Here is a 19,906-nt window from a genome sequence, read left to right as displayed (position 1 = left end):
GGGAGCCTGGTGGGCTGCTGTCTCTGCAGTCGCACAGAGTCGGACACAACTGAAGCGACTTAGCAGCAGCAGCAGCATACTGGTTTTGCAGAGACCTGCCACATTAACTCTTATGATCTAAGAAATAATGTAACTGAAGAAAACCCTTCTATTCTCCCAAGTTCCTACAGTAAGAAATTCAAGAGTACCCCCAAAGTGCCATTGCCACTGTTGATAAAATTGCTAAATTATAAGGGGTGGGTGTGTAAGTTCAAGGGCTTCCCTGGTGGCTCAGTCAGTAAAGAATCTGCCTGCAATGCAGGAGACTCAAGTTCCATCCCTGGGTCGGGAAGATCCCTTGGAGGAGGACATGGCAACCCACTCCAGGAGAAATACCACTCCATGGCAACCCATTCCAACAGCAAGGAATCCACAAAATTCTTGGAACAATTCAAATTTGCCTATAATTCCATATCAAAAATTGAACTCTGAGAAAGGGAACTCTGGGAAAGTAACTCCAGCAGTCTTTTTAATAATAAAATATTTAAAATCACTTTTGGGTGTTTTACCTCTTGCTTTATTAGACAGCTTTTTAATAGAGAGTTTTAGATTGCAATATTTGTGCTCTTTTATAGCAATATTTCAGAAAAATGACTTTTTGTCATTATTATTAAAAAGAATCTTTTTTAGAAAAAATACCCAAAGAGGAGTTCATTTTCATGGTCTCTCATTTCCTTCTCTATTCATTAAGCCCTTTCTAAGGCATCTGCTTTCACCGAGCACTAAAAATACAGGCAGTACAAATAAGCACATTAATAAAACATCATGTTGTCAATCAACAAAAACATATTTGATTTCCATGTGAGACAGCAAATAAAAACAAAACAAAAACAAGCAACAGAAGCTCTTAAAAGCAAACAGCAAAATAAACACATTCAGAAAAATTGGACTGAGGCCCCAGTGGGAAAACGTCATCTACTTGGCTTATTTATTTAGGATCTATATTCCTCCCTCCTTCTCACAAGGATGGAAAACGTTTTAATTCTTCCAGTGTTTTATCAACTGAAACCTCACTGGGACAATTTAAGGGTCATAAGGGGGATTCCCCAATGGCTCAGTGGGTAAAGAATTCGTCTGCAATGCAGGAGATGCACGTTCAATTCCTGGGTTGGGAAGATCCCCTGGAGAAGGCCATGGCAACCCACTCCAGTATTCTTCCCCGGGAAATCTTATGGACAGAGGAGCCTGGCAGGTTACAGTCTAAGACACGACTGAGTCAGACACGACTGAGCAACTGAGCGCACACACACACACACACACACACACACAAGGATTGTAAGAATCACAAAGTTTCTGAATGACACTCTCCTAATTAAAAAGCAAACAACAAGCAGCTATGGCGCTCTTGTTCATACAATCAAGTTTGGATATGAGACATTTCTGTTAACTGTACTCATCTTTACTAAGGAATTAGATATAAATAATATTAAGTCAAGCACTAGGTTAAATTACTACTCAGGCAGCTGAAATAATGAAGCTTAGTCCAACCAATGTATATGTACATTAAGACAAACCCCACAGTTAAGACTGGAATTTAAATCTCTATTTAACTCTAAATCCTACATGTAGTTTAAAGCCAGGAAATATTTGTTGAAGGCCAAAATTCCATTCCCCTATCTGTCCTGCTGTGGTTATGCCAGGCGAATAATAATTACAGTAATTTTAGAACTCCTTGCTCTAGCCTTCGGTATAATTAAGGGACTTAAATGTTGAGTTCCTGTCTAAATTCCCTATTTGTTTTCTCAAATTATATACCTAGTGCTAATCTTAATAAATAATCACTATATGTATCAATTTCCATGAAATTCCATGTCCCACCCCTGCTTTATTTTCATGAAGCCACATGAAGGTTATGGGGATGATGTACATCCCAATCAAAATTTCAGTCTATCATCTCTTTAAACTAAATGTGAATGCCATTTAAATTTAATCAGGCTTTTGGAGGATGTATTCCATATGATGACTTTAACACACATTAGTAACAAAATCCCCCCATGGTACGGGAATGCCTATACATCATTGTTTGTTAGGCATACTTAGAAATATCAAGGCATGTGTTGTGAAATAGCCCTGTGCTGTCAAACAAAGGGCATATAACAATTTCTCAAGTCTCAGAGCAGCATAGAGATAAAATGAGTCATGGCATCTTTTACTCTTTGCATGAGGTAAGAACTATTTTCATTTAAATCATCTAAAACCTTCAATAATTTTTAAAATCACATAAGCCTTATTCCACATTATCAATACTTAAAACTATACTTACAGTGAGCAGCATAATTATTTACACAACAGAATTGCTATTGATTTTCTATTTTAAGGTGTTTTTTTTTTTAAATTTTATCCATTTATTTATTTTTGGCTGCACTGGGTCTTTGTTGCTGCATGCAGGCTTGCTCTAGCTGCAGCAAGCAGGGGCTACTCACTGTGGTGACTTCTCTTGTTGTGAAGCACCGATTCTAGGGCTCATGGGCTTCAGTCATTGCAGTTCACAGACTCTAGGGCTCGGGCTCAGTTGTTGTGCTGCATGGACTTAGTTGCCCCGCAGCACGTGGGATCTTCCCAGATCAAGGACTGAACTGGAAAGTGGACCAGTGGAGCATCAGGGAAGTCCTTGATTTTCCTATCTAACTACTCCCTGTTGTTGTTTAGTTGCTAAGTCATGTTTGACTCTTTGGCAATTCCATGGACTGCAGCCCACCAGGCTCCTCTGTCCATGGGATCTCCCAGGCAAGAATAATGGAGTGGGTTGCCATTTCCTTCTCCAGATCTTCCCAACCCAGGGATCGAACCCGGGTCTCCTGCATTGGCAGGTAGATTCTTTATCACTGAGCCACCAGGGGACCCTAACTACTCCCTACCAGACTATAAACTCCTTAAGGGTAGAAACTAGGTCTTCCCTTTTTACTCCCAGGACCCCACCCAATGCTCAGTACATAGTAGATGCTCAACAAGCACTGAATGAATGTTTGTTTGTTATAGAAGGGCATAAGAGTGCATTTGTATCACCAAGTTAGAAATGTGCTAGTCTTTTCATGCCATTTTCAGGGATATTTGTAAAGATACAAATGCTTTAGACCTCAGTTTCACCATTTGTGAAATGGACATAATAACATGTATCCATTGACATCACGGAATAGGATGCAGATGAAATAACTACATGTTATTATTTTAGATCTGTGACCTACATAATAACTAGTATATTTAATTGCTGTTGAACAGAAAAAAGGTAGTTATCAAAGTGACAGTACGTATATTACTTGGGGAACCTGAAGATCTACATATGACGATGCCTTTTTTCTTCTGTATGAATTAGCTAAACAAGGAAAATTTTGCCACATACTTTCAGCTTAAATGGGACTGACTCTATTCATTGCTGTAATTCTCCCATTTCTGGCATAGGTCTGTGACTTTCTGATCGGCCCACATTACTTACTTCAGAGTTAAAGGAACCTCCAGTACCAAATTTTAAACTGCTCAAATGTTAGCTGGTTTTTTTCCCAAGCCAGATTTCTGCCAAAAATAATAACTGAAACCTTCAATAATCTGCTCTCTAATTTCAGTGCCTTTAAAAAAATTGGAAATGAAGAGATATAAATCATAAATAAATACTTTGCAATTTCAGTGATGATTTATAACAATAGGACCACATACATGAATTATCTCATTTTTAAAAACTGTTTTGTTAATGATGCCCACTTTTAAATGTAAGGACAAAATAATTTTCACTGACATCTGCATACCAACTGCTATTTATTTAGATAATAACAGCAATTCAGATGGAATACCTAGTTTTAACGTCAGGAACCAATTTAAAATAAAGATTTCTACATACCTAGTAGAGGAGAGTTCCCAGAAGGTTCTAGGCTTCAAGTTTCCTCTAATTTGCATAGCAGCTATAAACAAAGGTTCAGCTGGTTCCACTTAGCTGGCCCTGCCACATGCCGCCCAAGTCAGACTCTGAATAGAATTGCTTTTGCAAGGTGTTATTTTGCTACCTATGTATGGTCTTCTTATTTTAAAAAATTGTTTCAAATCGTCACTATGAATTTCTAGTTCTACTGTGAGACTGAATAACGAACAAGTTATGGATGAGACCGTCAAGCTTTAGAAGCATTGGTGATGTGCCAAGTTAGCAACAAATTTATCAGGAAACCATTAATAGAATGGTGATCTTTGTGCCTCTGGAATCAAGAAGTCAAGGTGCCTGTTGGGCTTTACCTCCCTTCCCACTCAGAGCCTGGGAAACACGTCATCCCAAGCTGCCCAGCCTGCCGTGCTCACATCTCCCACGTATTCATCTGTGTGTCTCCAGCACCTAGAACCATGCCTAGGGGGCTCTTCGTAAACGTGCCTTGTCAATGTAGCAGTAAGCCGTATCCCACTGGCTGTGCTCTTGTTGACAATGATCCACTCTGCCTGACTTTCGGGCGGTGGCGGGGGATCTCCAGCAGGACTGTCTCCAGCACAGTCCTGGCCCTCTGGGCATATGTGCCCAGCACAAGGACCACTGTGATAGAGAGGTCCAGGTGGTGATATGTCAATAAGTGGAGCTTCACTTCATGTTGCCAGGTTTGATATAGGTGCAGTTACTATTAACAGTTCTTATCCTTCAATCACTTTGGATGACTTTTGCCTCAACCCAGTCATGTCCTTCCAAGCCTGTTTAGAAGACCAGCCACCATTTTCTAAAAATTAGACATCCTTCAGCTGTCAAATCATACTTAACTCCTGACCACCCCTATGTATGCAGGCTTAGTATTTTATGCAGACACTCCTTAGGTCACAGTATTGAGCATCAACTCATAAAGGAAACTAAGAAACCTTTAACCCCATCACTGATAACAAAATATTTTAAAATTTCTTAATCCTCAAATTCTCTGATTTGATCTCTTTTTTAGAACACACTCAGGAAAATTGATTTGAACATTTTTTAGAACACAGTCAGCAAAATTAATTAGTAAAACCTAATACCAACTGATCTCACACGCTAGTAAAGTGATGCTTAAAATTCTCCAAGCTAGGCTTCAGCAATACATGAACCGTAAACTTCCAGATGTTCAAGCTGGTTTTAGAAAAGGCAGAGGCACCAAATTGCCAACATCTGCTGGATCATGGAAAAAGCAAGAGAGTTCCAGAAAAACATCTATTTCTGCTTTATTGACTATGCCAAAGCCTTTGACTGTGTGGATCACAATAAACTGTGGAAAATTCTGAAAGGGATGGGAATCCCAGAGCACCTGACCTGCCTCTTGAGAAACCTGTATGCAGGTCAGGAAGCAACAGTTAGAACTGGACAGGGAACAACAGACTGTTCCAAATAGGAAAAGGAGTATGTCAAGGCTGTATATTGTCACCCTGCTTATTTAACTTATACACAGAGTACATCATGAGAAATGCTGGGCTGGATGAAGCACAAGCTGGAATCAAGGTTGCCGGGAAAAATATCAATAACCTCAGATATGCAGATGACACCACCCTTAAGGCAGAAAGTAAAGAGCCTCTTGGTGAAAGTGAAAGAGGAGAGTGAAAAAGTTGGCTTAAAGCTCAACATTCAGAATACGAAGATCATGGCATCCAGTCCCATCACTTCATGGCAAATAGATGCAGAAACAGTGGAAACAGTGTCAGACTTTATTTTTCTGGGCTCCAAAATCACTGCAGATGGTGACTGCAGCCATGAAATCAAAAGACGCTTACTCCTTGGAAGGAAAGTTACGACAAACCTAGACAGCATATTCAAAAGCAGAGACATTACTTTGTCAACAAAGTTCCGTCTAGTCAAGGCTATGGTTTTTCCAGTGGTCATGTATGGATGTGAGAGTTGGACTATAGAGAAAGCTGAGCGCCGAAGAATTGATGCTTTAGAACTGTGGTGTTGAAGAAGACTCTTGAGAGTCCCTTGGACTGCAAGGAGATCCAACCAGTCCACCCTAAAGGAGATCAATCCTGAGGGTTCATTGGAAGGACTGATGTTGAAGCTGAATCTCCAATCCTTTGGCCACCTGATGCTAAGAGCTGACTCATTTGAAAAGACCCTGATGCTGGGAAAGATTGAGGGCAGGGGGAGAAGGGGATGACAGAGAATAAGATGGTTGGATAGCATCACTGACTCAATGGACATGGGTTTGGGTGGACTCCGGGAGTTGGTGATGGACAAGGAGGCCTGGCGTGCTGCGGTTCATGGAGTCACAAAGAGTCAGACATGACTGAGCGACTGAACTGAACTGAATACTAACCTCACTGCATACGACAGGCTCTAGGTTTATCCGCACCACTACGACTGACTCAATTTCTTTCCTTTTTAAGGCTGAGTAATATTCCAGTGTGTGTGTGTGTGTGTGTGTGTGTGTGTGTGTATATATATAAAAATATACATGCTACATCTTCTTTATCCATTCATCAATGGACATCTAGGTTGCTTCCATGTCCTGGATATTGTAAATAGTGCTGCAGTGAACATTAGAGCACATGTGTCTTTTTGAGTTATGAGGGTCATACTGCATATATATGAAATCTAGAAAAACAGTACGGATGAACCTGTCTGCAGGGCAGGAATGCAGACGCACACTTAAATAATGGACATGTGGACACAGCAAGGGAGGGAGACGGTGGGAAAAACTGAGAGTAGCACTGACATGTATACACTACCACGCGTAACACAGGTATCTAGCAGGAAGCTTCTGTGCAGAGCAGGGAGCATAGCTCGGTGCTCTGTGATGACTTGGAAGGGTGGGAAGTTGGTGCGGGGGGGTTGGAAGGGAGGTCTAAGAGGGTGGGGATATAGCTAATTCACTTGCTATACAGCAGAAACGAACACAATGCTGTAAAGGAACTACATTCCAATTAAAAAAAACACAACCAAACCTTGAACATTATCTACAACAGCACCGTCCAAAAGAACTTCTTGTGATGATGGACATATTCATATTAAATACTGTCTAATACGGTGACTGCCATCTACATGTGGTCACTGAGCATTTGAAATATGACTGAGGAACTGGATTTTTTAAAAGCTTTTTTTGGCCATGCTGGGTCTTAGTTGTGGCATGCAGGATCTTTTGTTGTGGCATCTGGGACCTAGTTCCCTGACCAGGTATCGAACCTGGATCCCCTGCACTGGGAGTGCAGAGTCTTAGCCACTGGACCACCAGAGAAGTTCCAAAGAACTGGATTTAAAATGTGCAACTTAAATTTAATTAAGTTTAAATTTAAATAGCCAATGTTGATTGTGCATTTAGACAGTGCAGCTGTCCACAGAATAGCAATGAATTATTTTAAGTACTATAATTCAAGGACAAATCTAAATTTCCACTCTGCAAATTGAACTTCCATATCAGAAAGTCCAATACAAATGGCTAGAAAGTTTGCTTGTGACCACTAACTAGCCTTCACCTTTCTCAAAGTATACAGACATTAACATCAGACTTTCCCCAACCCCCCACTGATAAGACATAGTTTGATGACAAGGATTTGATGGTGAAAACCACCTTACTGGGACACATCTCCAGTCTAGAAGAATGGACTGGGAGGCAGATGAGGGTGAGAGGTGGGATATTTCTAGCTACGGCAACTTGAGTTTGAGGGCTACTCTAGACTCTTCCATCTTGAGGGGTCTCTATGATATTGAATCACTAGTGGGAACTCCTCAGTTTACTGACTGCAGGAGCTGGAAGGTAGACTGGATCCACTGGCTTTCAGAAAGCTTTTAATAGACTGCCTTGTTTGAGGCTATACCAGAATACAGCCCTGTCTGGAGCAGGTGACGAGGAAGGGTCCAGAGAGAGCCTGGAGGATTAGGCCTCTTGGCTGGTACCACTCCACCCTTACTGCATTCAGAACCTCTAAGACAACTGCTTTAGGCAGAAGGCTCCATATTTCTTCATCTCCTTTGTAACTACCCTTGTCCATTCTACCCCCTTCTCTCTCCTGGAGACCACAGAGCTTCCTAATTGGTCTCCTGGCTTCTACTCTTAGCTCCCTACAACTCATCTTCCACACAGCAGCCAGAATCATCTTTTCAAATCAAATCATCTCTGAACTTCCCTGACCGTCCAGGGGTTAATTAAGATTTTGCCTTCCAATTCAGGTGTGCGAGTTCAATTCCTGGTTAGGGAGCTGAGATCCCACATGCCTGAAGGATAAAAGACCAAAACATAAAACAGAAATGATATTATAACCAATTCAATAAAGACTTTAAAAATGGTCCACATCAAAGAAAAAAAATCTTAAAAAAAAAAAAATCAGATCATCTCACTCCTCTGCAAGGTTCTCCGGTAGCTTCCTACTCAAAAAATTCAACCTTTTCACCATGGCCTGCAAGGCCCTGCTCACCTTTTTGACTTCTTCTCTAATCACCCCTTTGCTCATTCTGTTCCCAGCCACACTGATCTCCTGGCTGTTCTTCAGACAAGTCAAGCTTCTTTGAATCTCAGGGCCTTTGTACCGATGCTTGCTGGTCCCTCTGCCTAAAATGCTCTTCCCCAGACCTCCACATGGCTGGCTCCTTATCACTCAGGCCTCAGTTCAAATGTCACCTCCTCAGAGTGGCCTTTCCTGATCACCTCATTCATTGCTCCTGCTATTCCACCACTAAATTATGTCTGTTTAGTTGTTTCACAAATTTCCTGAGGAATATTAACATATTATAAAACTCACCCATTTTAAGTGCACTTTTAGTAAAAACACCAAGTTGTACAGCCACCACCATAGGTCAATTTTAGACTATTTCCACGTTCTTGAGATCCCTCATGACCATTAACTGTTAATCCCCATAACTACCTGTCCCCTGCCACAGGCAAGCACTAATCGATAATACTCTGTCTCTACGGACTTGCCTTTTCTGAATATTTCATGTAAATGAATTACACAATTATTATGTAATATTCCACTGCTCTGTTTTAATTATTATTATTTTCTTTTGACCGTGCCATGCAGCTTGCAGAATCTTACTTCCCTGACCAGGGACCGAACCTGCATCCTCGGCAATGGAAGTACAGCATCCTAACCACTGAGCCACGAGGAAATTCCCTTATTTTATTTTGAAAGTATTTTTTATCTTGGTAAAATATACGTAACATAATATGTACCCGCTTCCGCCATTATTGTAAGTGTATAGGTCAGTAGCATTAAGCGCACTCACACTGTGGTGCGCCCATCACCAACATGCAACTCCAGAACCTTCTCAGCCCTCCCAACAGAACCTCTATATCCATTAAATACCAACTCCTTTCCGCTACTCCCCAGCCTGAGAAGACTACCATTCTACTTCCTTTCTCTGATTCTGACTACTCTTGGTGCCCCATGTTAAAAGAATCATACAATATTTGTCCTTTTGTGACTGGCTTATTTCACTTAGCATAATGTCTTCAAGGTTTATCCATGTTGTAGCATGTGTCAGAATTTCTTTAATAGTTAAAGCTGAATAATATTCCTCTGTATACCGCATTTTGTTTGTCCATTCATCTGTAGATAGATATCTGGGTTGCTTCCACCTTTCGGCTCTTGTGAATAACATGGCCAAGAACATGGACATATAAATATCTGTTCAAATCCAACTTTCACTTCTTTTCGGTATACACCCTGATGTGGAATCTCTGGGTAATATGATAATTCTATGCTTAATTTCTTGAGAAAGTGTCCCATTGTTTTCCACAGCAGCTGCATAATTTTACATTCCTACCAGCAATGCACAAGGGTTCCAATGTCTCCACTTCTTTGCCAACACTTGTTATTTTCTATTTTTTATAGTAGTCATCCTAATGGGTGTGAAGTAGTAGCCACTTTATTTTTATAATTCATTCATCATTACTTATTTACTTATTTAAATATTTTCTTATTTACTTGTTTGTTTAAACATTAATTCCCTCATCTCTCCAAACTAGGATGCTAGCTGCATGAGGGCAAGGAGCTTGTTCACCATAACTCCAGTGGTATCCAAGACCCAACATACATTTGTTGAATGAATACAGACCTTAGGGCCACAAGCTTCTACAAACTGTAGCCCAACCACAGTTCTCTTTCTATTATCAACCCAGGGACACACAGAAGCTGCTAAGTCATTTCATTCGTGTCCGACTCTGTGTGACCCCATAGACAGCAGCCCACCAGGCTCCCCCATCCCTGGGATTCTCCAGGCAAGAACACTGGAGTGAGTTACCATTTCCTTCTCCAATGCATGAAAGTGAAAAGTAAAAGTGAAGTCGCTCAGTCATGTCCAACTCTTAGCGACCCCATCGACTGCAGCCTACCAGGCTCCTCCCTCCATGGGATTTTCCAGGCAAGAGTACTGGAGTGGAGTGCCATCGCCTTCTCCCACACAGAAGCTAGGAAGTTTCTTTTAGCTACTCTGACACACCAGAGGACCATTAGAAAGAACTGTAAAGATTTTTACCAATGATGCAGTTCTTTTCCTTGTGAAATATGAAGAAAAGAAGATACCGTCAAACTATAACCTTGAGAGCATCCACGGCCTTTGTGAACATTCTGCTGAGGGTACAATTATAAACAGGAGAATGTGCTGGGCTCCTCTGGAAGCCCTTGGTCCTATTCACATGCAAACATACAAGTGGCAGCTGCTTGAAATAGAATCAACCAGCTAAGAGTGAAAACTATAAAGCTTTTCACTAGAAAAACAAATTGTGCCGTCCTTTCTTGTACATTACCTATGCTTTCTAAAAATATATTTTTTTTCTAAAAAGGCTGGCATTTGTTACTCAACTTTGGAACATTAGTTCGGGCAGCCTAGGCAAACCACAAATAAATATGTCACAGAGACTGCCTGTCGTCTGCTTGTTTTCCCTTCTTTCCACAGGTGATAGAAGATGTTTATTCAAAAGAAGACTTCTGGATTTTAGCGGAGCACACAGATTCCTGACAAGAAGCCTTCATTTCAGGGCTTCCTTGCAGCTAGTAAGGGCCATGTAATTAGTAACTGGCAAATGTGATGTGAACAGCAAAGTGCATGTAATTCTGCGCAATGTCCTTAAAGGGAGCATCTGTGCCCTTCTTCTCTTCCTTTTTGCTGGCTAGACCATGCACCTACCTGATGGCTGGAACTTGAGCACACATCTGAATGGATACTGAGTTACTAATGATTTGAAGCAGCCACACCAATTCTGGATTGTCTACCTCCAGATCCCTTCACATAAGAGAGAACCAAGTTTCTGGTTTTGTTGTTGCTCTAGTTGCTAAGTTGTGTCCGACTCTTTGCCACCCCATGAACTGTAGCACGCCAGGCTCCTCTGTCCACGGGATTTCCCAGACAAGAATACTGGTGTGGGTTGCCATTCCCTTCTCCAGGGGATCTTCCCAACCAAAGGATCGAACCTGCATCTCCTGCATTGACAGGCAGATTCTTTACCACTGAGCCACCAGGGAAACCCAAGCTTCTGGTTGAGCTACTGTTACTTTGGATCCCTTTAACTGGGAGCTGACCTAGTCCTAACTCACACAGAATCTCCCCAAAAAGATTATAGGAGAACCGAAGTACAAAAATTTCCTAAAAGTACATGACAACATTGATTGTTCCATCAAAGATGAGCTGCTTTAAGCTGATGCCAAGCCTAGCTAAGCCAATATACTAAGTGGGTGGCAGTGATCTGCCATGTTGCCTGTGGGTCAGAAGGAAAGATGAGTCAATACCAGCAGCAAAGGGTAACAGTGTTGGCTAATATTTAGTGAGCACTTATTATATCCCAGGCACTCAGCCCAAGAGCTTTATATGTACCATCTCATGTTGTCTTTACAACAATCCTGAGGTTTAAAGAAGATAAATCCATCACACAGCTTATGAGTGAAGAAATGTGAGCCCACCTACCTCACCTTTGCATTGTATCCATATGCAGCATCCATTAATACTTCCCTCCCGCATACATAAGAATGGGGTAGTCAGGGCTCTCGAGAGCACTCCAGTTTGTCAAGGAGAACTTTCACTGGACACCCTCCTCTGTCCCATCAACACTAACAATGCCCCTAACACCCAAAACACTGGGCTAACCTTGGAGTCTACTTGTCAGGCACAAGATGCCTCTCAGTCCCTAATTTCCTTGGATCATTTTTAACTCGTAGCCATTTACTTACAACTGAAACACAACTATAATGTGAAAAGCAAGTTACATGTTTGTTTCAGAGCCTTATTTCACATTTATGCTAATATCAATATTTCGAGGGGATTCCCTGGTGGCTCAGCAGTAAAGAATCTACCTGCAATGCAAGAGACCCGAGCTTCATCACTCGGTCAGGAAGACCCCTGGAGGAGGGCATGGCAATCGACTCCAGTATTCTTGCTGGAGAATCCCCATGGACAGAGGAGCCTGGCAGGGCTACAATTGAGTCGGACACAACTGAAGCAACTGAGCATGAACATTTATACCGCTGCTGTGGGCCTCAGTTTCCTCATCTATAATATGGGAATAATTGTACTTTCTCACAGTGATTTCAAAGATTCGGTAAAATTATGCCTGTTAACTTCTGGCACACAGTAAGTGCTCAACAAGAGGTATCCACTTAAAAAAATCATAATTCATGGCTGACATTGAATGAAGCTTTCAGTGAACTAATGTGTTCAGTTATTAAACAACTTCCCTAAAATGAAAAAATACAGAAGATAACAGTCACTACTGTGCTGACTGGAAAAATGACTTAGTCTAGTTGACTAAATCCAGACTGTTTTTGTTTTTTTTTTTTCAGACTTATTTTTTTTAAGCTGCTGCTGCTAAGTCGCTTCAGTCGTGTCTGACTCTGTGCAACCCCATAGATGGCAGCCCACCAGGCTCCCCCGTCCCTGGGATTCTCCAGGCAAGAACACTGGAATGGGTTGCCATTTCCTTCTCCAATGCATGAAAGTGAAAAGTGAAAGTGAAGTCACTCAGTCGTGTCCGACTCTTAGCAACCCCATGGACTGCAGCCTACCAGGCTCCTCCGCCCATGGGATTTTCTAGGCAAGAGTACTGGAGTGGGGTGCCATCGCCTTCTCTTTTTCAAGCTAGCTGTCTCTAAATCTGACTTCTTATCTTGACTTAACGTAATCTATGCTATTACTAACCAGCCTGTTAGTTCTGTTAGTTTTTGTTTGATATTTAGGCATTTCCCCCCCGAAAGTGAAAGTAAAAGTTGCTCAGTCCTGTCTGACTTTTTTCGACCCCATGAACTACGGAATTATTCATGCCAGAATACTGGAGTGGGTAGCCATTCCCTTCTCCAGGGAATCTTCCCAACCCCGGGATCGAACCCTGGCTTCCCACATTGCAGGCAGATTCTTCACCAGCTGAGCCACAAGGGAAGCCCTTTTCCCCACTAAGTTATTATTATTCTCTATTTTTAGATTGCCTTTAATGGTGGTTTTTCAAAAATATCCATTCCCCCCAAATGCAGTTGTGAGAACAATCATTTAATTGTTTTAGTATTTACTTATTTGTCTATGCCAGGTCTCAGCTGCAGCATGCAGGATCTTGTGTTGTGGGATCCTTTTCAGCTGCAGCACGCTAACTTTTAGTTGCAGCATGTGGAACTTCCCCCACCAGGGCTCAAACCCTTGCCCTCTGCATTGGAAGCTCAGAGTCTTAGCCACTAGACCACCAGGGAAGTCCCTTTAGGGTGGTTTTAAGTCAGAGACATTAATAGGATTTTTTTTTTTTTTCTTTTTCTTTTGCCTAACCGCCCTCCAATGGATATAAAGTAGTCAGAGGTGAGTACTACCTTTGATTTTCTATCCACCACTGGGAGACATTTATGAAAGGCACAAGCAATAAATAGCTCCTAAAAGTCTTTACAAGGGGCCTTTGCTTGAAAATAGCCTTCATTCAGAATCCATGAAATTCAGCTGAGTCCAACTGGGTTTTCAGAAAACACATCTGCTTTAAGAATTTATCCCTCCAAGCATTATCTCAAGCCCTTTCTAATTGTTAACGCAGGACACCATCAGTTCTATTAAAAATCTCCCAAATAGTTGAGGCAAAGCCAACATTTTACTATTTCAGACATTTACCCCCAACCCAAATTCTGTCACCAGAGGAGAAAAGCAGCAGCTCTTCCAGTTTTCAGTATTCATTTTTGGAGAATAATCTTTTAAAAACTGCTTACTGTGATTTTCCAGGTACATTTGCTATTGGGAGGGTACACTCCAGGAAAACCTTCGCTGCCAATAAATCCAGACTCTCCGGTAAGAATGCCGCCACATGTGAAAACAGGTCTGGGAAAATAAGAGGAAAAGAAATGTGAAACAGAGCCTAACAATTCACTGTCAATTTCAGAAAGATGTAGTTTATTAATAGGGATAAAATGAATACTGACTATTAAGTGCCTGCATCATATAGGGAATTTGAAATACTTATTAGCTCTTAGAATATTTAAATTATAGCCTAATAAAACATTCAGTCCAGCTACAATGATCTCCACCATAGTAACACTATAATAACAAGATCAATCTACCGATCTATCCATCCATCCATCCACCATCCATATGCAATCAAGTCCGTATCAAGTGATAAGACATCACTGGAAAATGGTAAATAGAAAATGTAACTGGGGGGAGTGAGAGAGAAAAGGTGAGAGCTAGGCTCTGTGAAGTGCATGGTTTTAAAGACAGACAAGTAATTAGTTAATGTGGGAAAGTTTTAATTTCCTAGATGAAGAGAGATGCCTAATTCTCCCTGTTTTGGAAAATAGTTGGCCATTGGCAGAGCCTCCCACTGAAAAGGGATGTTGATGGTGATGGAGGTGGAAAAGGAGATGCCAAAGTTGGCCATAGGACGAGTCCCCAGCCCAGGTCCTGGAGCCATCCGGCAGCTCAGAGGTTGGTGAAGAGTTAACTTTCCGAGAGCTGCTCCCGGGCGCCGGGCAACTCGGGCTTTTCCGTAGGCTTAAGCCTCTGGGCAAAGCGTCTCCAGGGAAGAAAACAGAAGTAAACCAAAGTTCACATATTTGGGCCCCAGTGCTTCTTTGCACCCGCATAAAGCTGCGGGCAGAGGAGACCCAGGGCAGGTTAAGCCCCTACCACGTGGTGGCTGGCCAGCTGCAGGGCCGTCCAGCGGGCGAAACTGGGGGCGCAGGAGGGAGCCCCGACGACGGGCGCCGTCCCGTGTCCCGGTGGCGCGTGGGTCCCCCGGCGCCCCAAAGCGAACTGGGTAAAGTAAAGCAGCGGGCGAGGGGCATGGAGGAAGGAGGGGAGGGGTGCGGTTGGGGGTCGCGTTACCTCTCGGAGAGCTGCGGACGCGAGTGCTGGGCGGCGGCGACCAGCAGCAGGCAGAGCGGGGCCCAGGCGCCCGCGCCCCTCATGGCTGGTGAAGACGCTCGGGGCTCGCCCCACCCCGGCGCGCACACCGGAGCACCGCGCGCTCCGCACCCGCCCGGGCTCCCGCCCCGGCGCGCCCCGCACCCCGGCTTCTCCCGCTCGCTCGCACGCGCCGCCGCGGGGCAGCCCAGGTAGCTGGGTGTGCGCGGCAGGCGGGGCCGGGGCGCTTTTCTAGAGGCGATTACGGTGCAGTCTGCTTCGCCGCTGGATGTCCCCTGAGGAGTTGCTCTGGCAGCCACAGGCCACTGCTGAATATCCCGTTTGTTCTCCAGCGGCGAGAGGGGGCGGCTCCCAGGCCGGAGCCTCCTCCTCTCTTGGGGCGGGCGGGCGGCTCCTCGCTGGCACCCCGAGACCCGCAGTCCTGGTCACATCCCGCCGGCAGGGGCGGTGAGGAGAAGGATGAAAGAGAACCCCCTGCCAAGTGGTACCCAAATGGGACTTGGTGCCTTGATCTACAGATGATAGGGGGTGGTGTGACCTTGGTTTGCTTTAGGGGGTGTTTTTCTCTAGTTGCTTTTAAATAAAAAGTATTGACGCTTGCTGGTTGCTGGAAAACGTAGGGTTCCTCCTTCAAACACCCAGCTCCAAGGATAGAAAGGGGAAAATAAAAGAGGGATTCTATCATATTTTAACTCCTACCCTAGTTCTCTTACTTTAAGCAAACACGGACCTACACACACACACACCCGTCTATACATACACACGTACAGTGTCAGTAGATTCTTTTATGTATTTACTGGTGTGTGAGAATAGGGACATAGTTTCTATTTGGGAGGGGGATTAGGAGTTAGAAACGAGTTTTCAGCCATGCGATTTGTGACTGAATTATCATTATTGTGCCAAATATAAGACAAAATCCGGATCATCAGTTCTCACTATCCCCTGTTATGTTTTGAAAATAGTATTTCTTTGCTAGCATCTCTCTCTTTTTAAAAAGATGTTTTCCAACAATGTCTTTTTCTGTAGTATTAATTACTTTTTACAGAGAATTTGTTTTTCTAAGAACAATTGCAGTCTTATGGAGTCAAGACTAATTTTAAATATTTATTTGGCTAAGTGTTTCTCAATAACCATAGAGTAGTAAAAGAAAAACAAGAACAGAATGGATTCACTGAGGTTTTTCAATGACCAGGTCCCCACAAAAGGGATATAGCTGAATTTACATGCCTCCTTTTAGATGTTCCTCCTACATTATTTTCACCATTCTAAGCAGAATAATAATAATAAGCATTAAGATAGTACTTACCAAGACTTCATTTCTAATAATGAACCTACAGTGTTAAGAACCTATAGTGTTAAGAACATAAATACTCCTGGCAAGGAAATAAACAAAAGTTGTCTACATAGAATAATCTTATTTTTAGAAAAGTGGATTCCAGGAGTCAATAGTAGGAACCAGAATTTCCCTGTGGGGTTTAGATTTTCTTACTATTTTTGAAAAAGTGAAGGAAAAATACACCAAGAACTACAACTTTTAAAAAATTTTCTAAAGGCACCACACCCTGTGAGACATTAAAAAAAGAAAAAAAGGATTACAGAATTTGGCAAACAACATTACATCCTGAAACCTACACCCTCAACCCAATAAAATTGTTTTAAAACAGCAAATAGGAAAATAAATGATTGTTTATTTTGCACATGTTTCAAGAGTATGCTGTCCAATAGCATATGTGTTTTAGATGATATTTTATTGAAAAGTCAGAGTTTTAAATTATAGAGTGAAAATATTACTCAACTCACTTTCTGGTAATGATTTGAAGTGATCATAGCCAGAAAATACTTCATTCTTAGGACTAAGCTAAGTTTTCAAAATTTTAAATTAAAAAACAAAGTATTAAACATGACTAAGTGGATAGATAACAACATAAGTACGCAACAACTCTTTTCTTAATTTATGTGTTTATATAATGACTGTGTTTATTACTGTGTTTATATCCTCACTAAAAAAGTTAGAGTTTCAGCACTGATAGTTCTGTTACTGTTGAGATATGTAAAAAGACATGAATGTTACCATATGATTTTAGAAATTTACTAAGACCTTATTATTTGCTGTTAGAAATGAATATTTAACTTGGAACTACAATTCTGACCAAAATTATAAACCTTTAATGTCCCGAGAAGTTTAATGTGTTAAAATTGAGACAGACCCAAGTGGACTCTGAAGGTTCATGTAAGAACCTTCAGTGAGACCGATTTTTGGACTTCAGAGATGCAGTGTTGCTATGGTGGTAGGTAGCCACAGAATTCCAGGCACTAGGAAAGGGGAAAGGTGGAGGGGACCAAACCCTGTTGATGCAGAGTGGTAGGTGAGGTGATCCTTGTTGTTCAAAGTGTATATTACCCAGCCTTTGCAGTAAACCAAATTGCACAGAGACTCAAAGTCATAAGAGTATGAGGATATTCACCAGTGGACTAACCACTAACAAAATCAGACCACACTCAAATGTATTTTGCTGCATAATATCAGCACCTGTGTGTACATTTTGAAGAAAGTGGAGAAAACCACTAGACCATTCAGGTATGACCTAAATGAAATCCCTTATGACTATACAGTGGAAGTGAGAAATAGATTTAAGGGACTAAATCCGATAGACAGAGTGCCTGATGAACTATGGATGGAGGTTTGTGACATTGTACAGGAGACATGAATCAAGACCATCCCCATGGAAAAGAAATGCGAAAAAGCAAAATGGCTCTCTGAGAAGGCCTTACAAACAGCTGTGAAAAGAAGGGAAGTGAAAAGCAAAGGAGAAAAGGAAAGATATACCCATTTGAATGCAGAGTTCCAAAGAATAGCAAGGAGAGAGAAGAAAGCCTTCCTCAGTGACCAGTGCAAACAAATAGAGGAAAACAATAGAATGGGAAAGACTAGAGATCTCTTCAAGAAAATTAGAGACACCAAGGGAACATTTCATGCACAGATGGGCTCAATAAAGGACAGAAATGGTATGGACCTAACAGAAGCAGAAGATATTAAGAAGAGGTGGCAAGAATACACAGAAGAACTGTACAAAAAGATCTTCATGACCCAGATAATCACGATGGTGTGATCACTCACCTAGAGCCAGACATCCTGGAATGTGAAGTCAAGAGGGCCTTAGTAAGCATCACTACAAACAAAGCTAATGGAGGTGATGGAATTCCAGTTGAGCTATTTCAAATCCCGAAGGATGACGCTGTGAAAGTGCTGCACTCAATATGCCAGCAAATTTGGAAAGCTCAGCAGTGGCCACAGGACTGGAAAAGATCAGTTTTCATTCCAATCCCAAAGAAAGGCAATGCCAAAGAATGCTGAAACTACCGCACAATTGCACTCATCTCACACGCTAGTGAAGTAATGCTTAAAATTCTCCAAGCCAGAAGTGCGGGGGCGGCCCCGCAGATCTGTCTCTTGCTTCTACAGTGCTTGGACGGAACAGACGCAGGGACGCCCCTTGCTCCAGCCTCCGATCACCCTCCAACCTTTTTTCCAGTCGCAACCTCCGAGTCAGCCACCCAGCTGTCCGCGATCACCGGGACCAGCCACCATTTTTTAACTCATTATTACCGACCAGATTATTACCGAATCTGAACTCCCAGATTCGTCAGAATTATTCTACCGAGGTGGAGGCCGCCGTCAACCGCCTGGTTAACATGCAACTGCGGGCTTCCTACGCCTACCTCTCTCTGGGCTTCTATTTCGACCGCGACGATGTGGCCCTGGAGGGTGTAGGTCACTTTTTTCGCGAATTGGCCAAGGAGAAGCGCGAGGGCGCGGAGCGTCTCTTGAAAATGCAAAAACAGCGTGGCGGCCGCGCCCTCTTCCTGGACGTGCAAAAGCCATCTCAAGATGAGTGGGGTAAAACCCAGGACGCTATGGAAGCCGCCCTTCTCCTAGAGAAGAACCTGAATCAAGCCCTGTTGGATCTGCATGGCCTGGCTTCTGCCCGCGGAGACCCCCACATCTGTGACTTCCTGGAGAGCCACTTCCTAGATGAGGAAGTGAAACTCATCAAGAAGATGGGTGACCACCTGACCAACCTCCTCAGGCTGGCTGGTCTCCAGGCTGGGTTGGGCGACTATCTCTTCGAAAGGCTCATCCTCAAGCACGACTAGGAGCTTCTGGAGACCAGTGGCCATTGAAGAACCCACCTAACATCAGGGCTGCCTGAAGCCCCTCTCTGCAGCCACTAGGCAGCTTTTTAACACCCTGGAGCCCTCCCTCAAGCCTTGGACCAAAAGGAAACAATAAAGCTTTTTGCAGCATAAAAAAAAAAAAAAAATTCTCCAAGCCAGGCTTCAGCAATACGTGAACCGTGAACTTTCAGATGTTCAAGCTGGCTTTAGGAAAGGCAGAGGAACCAGAGGTCAAATGGCCAGCATCCTCTGGATCATCGAAAAAGCGAGAGTTCCAGAAACACATCTATTTCTGCTTTATTGACTATGCCAAAGCCTTTGACTGTGTGGATCACAATAAACTGTGGAAAATTCTGAAAGAGATGGGAATCCCAGACCACCTGACCTGCCTCTTGAGAAATTTGTATGCAGGTCAGGAAGCAACAGTTAGAACTGGACATGGAACAACAGCCTGGTTCCAAA

The 19,906-nt window shown here is 42.7% G+C and overlaps 2 protein-coding genes across 2 annotated transcripts in view; one reads left to right on the top strand and one right to left on the bottom strand.

The window, feature by feature from the left end:
• The window catches only part of PCOLCE2 (procollagen C-endopeptidase enhancer 2), a 95,624-nt gene extending 79,984 nt beyond the window's left edge, over positions 1-15,640 (bottom strand). Inside the window, exons 1-2 of the mRNA XM_061419460.1 lie at positions 15,230-15,640; positions 14,119-14,227 (exon numbers count right to left, since the gene is read on the bottom strand). Of these exons, the coding sequence (XP_061275444.1) occupies positions 14,119-14,227; positions 15,230-15,312 (192 nt within the window). The 5' untranslated portion in view covers positions 15,313-15,640. The remainder of the gene's footprint in view (positions 1-14,118; positions 14,228-15,229) is intronic.
• Positions 15,311-19,590, top strand: LOC133252879 (ferritin light chain-like). Its single transcript, XM_061425864.1, has 2 exons — positions 15,311-15,459; positions 18,685-19,590. The coding sequence occupies exons 1-2, from the start codon at positions 15,311-15,313 to the stop codon at positions 19,421-19,423; spliced, it is 888 nt and encodes a 295-aa protein (XP_061281848.1). The 3' UTR covers positions 19,424-19,590.
• Positions 19,591-19,906: the final 316 nt, after the last annotated feature.

This window comes from Bos javanicus, chromosome 1 (assembly GCF_032452875.1).
Source record: "Bos javanicus breed banteng chromosome 1, ARS-OSU_banteng_1.0, whole genome shotgun sequence".
In the NCBI taxonomy this organism is placed as follows: Eukaryota; Metazoa; Chordata; class Mammalia; order Artiodactyla; family Bovidae; genus Bos; species Bos javanicus.
Note: the sequence above shows the minus strand (reverse complement) of the source record. Positions and strands in the feature narration are given on the sequence as shown.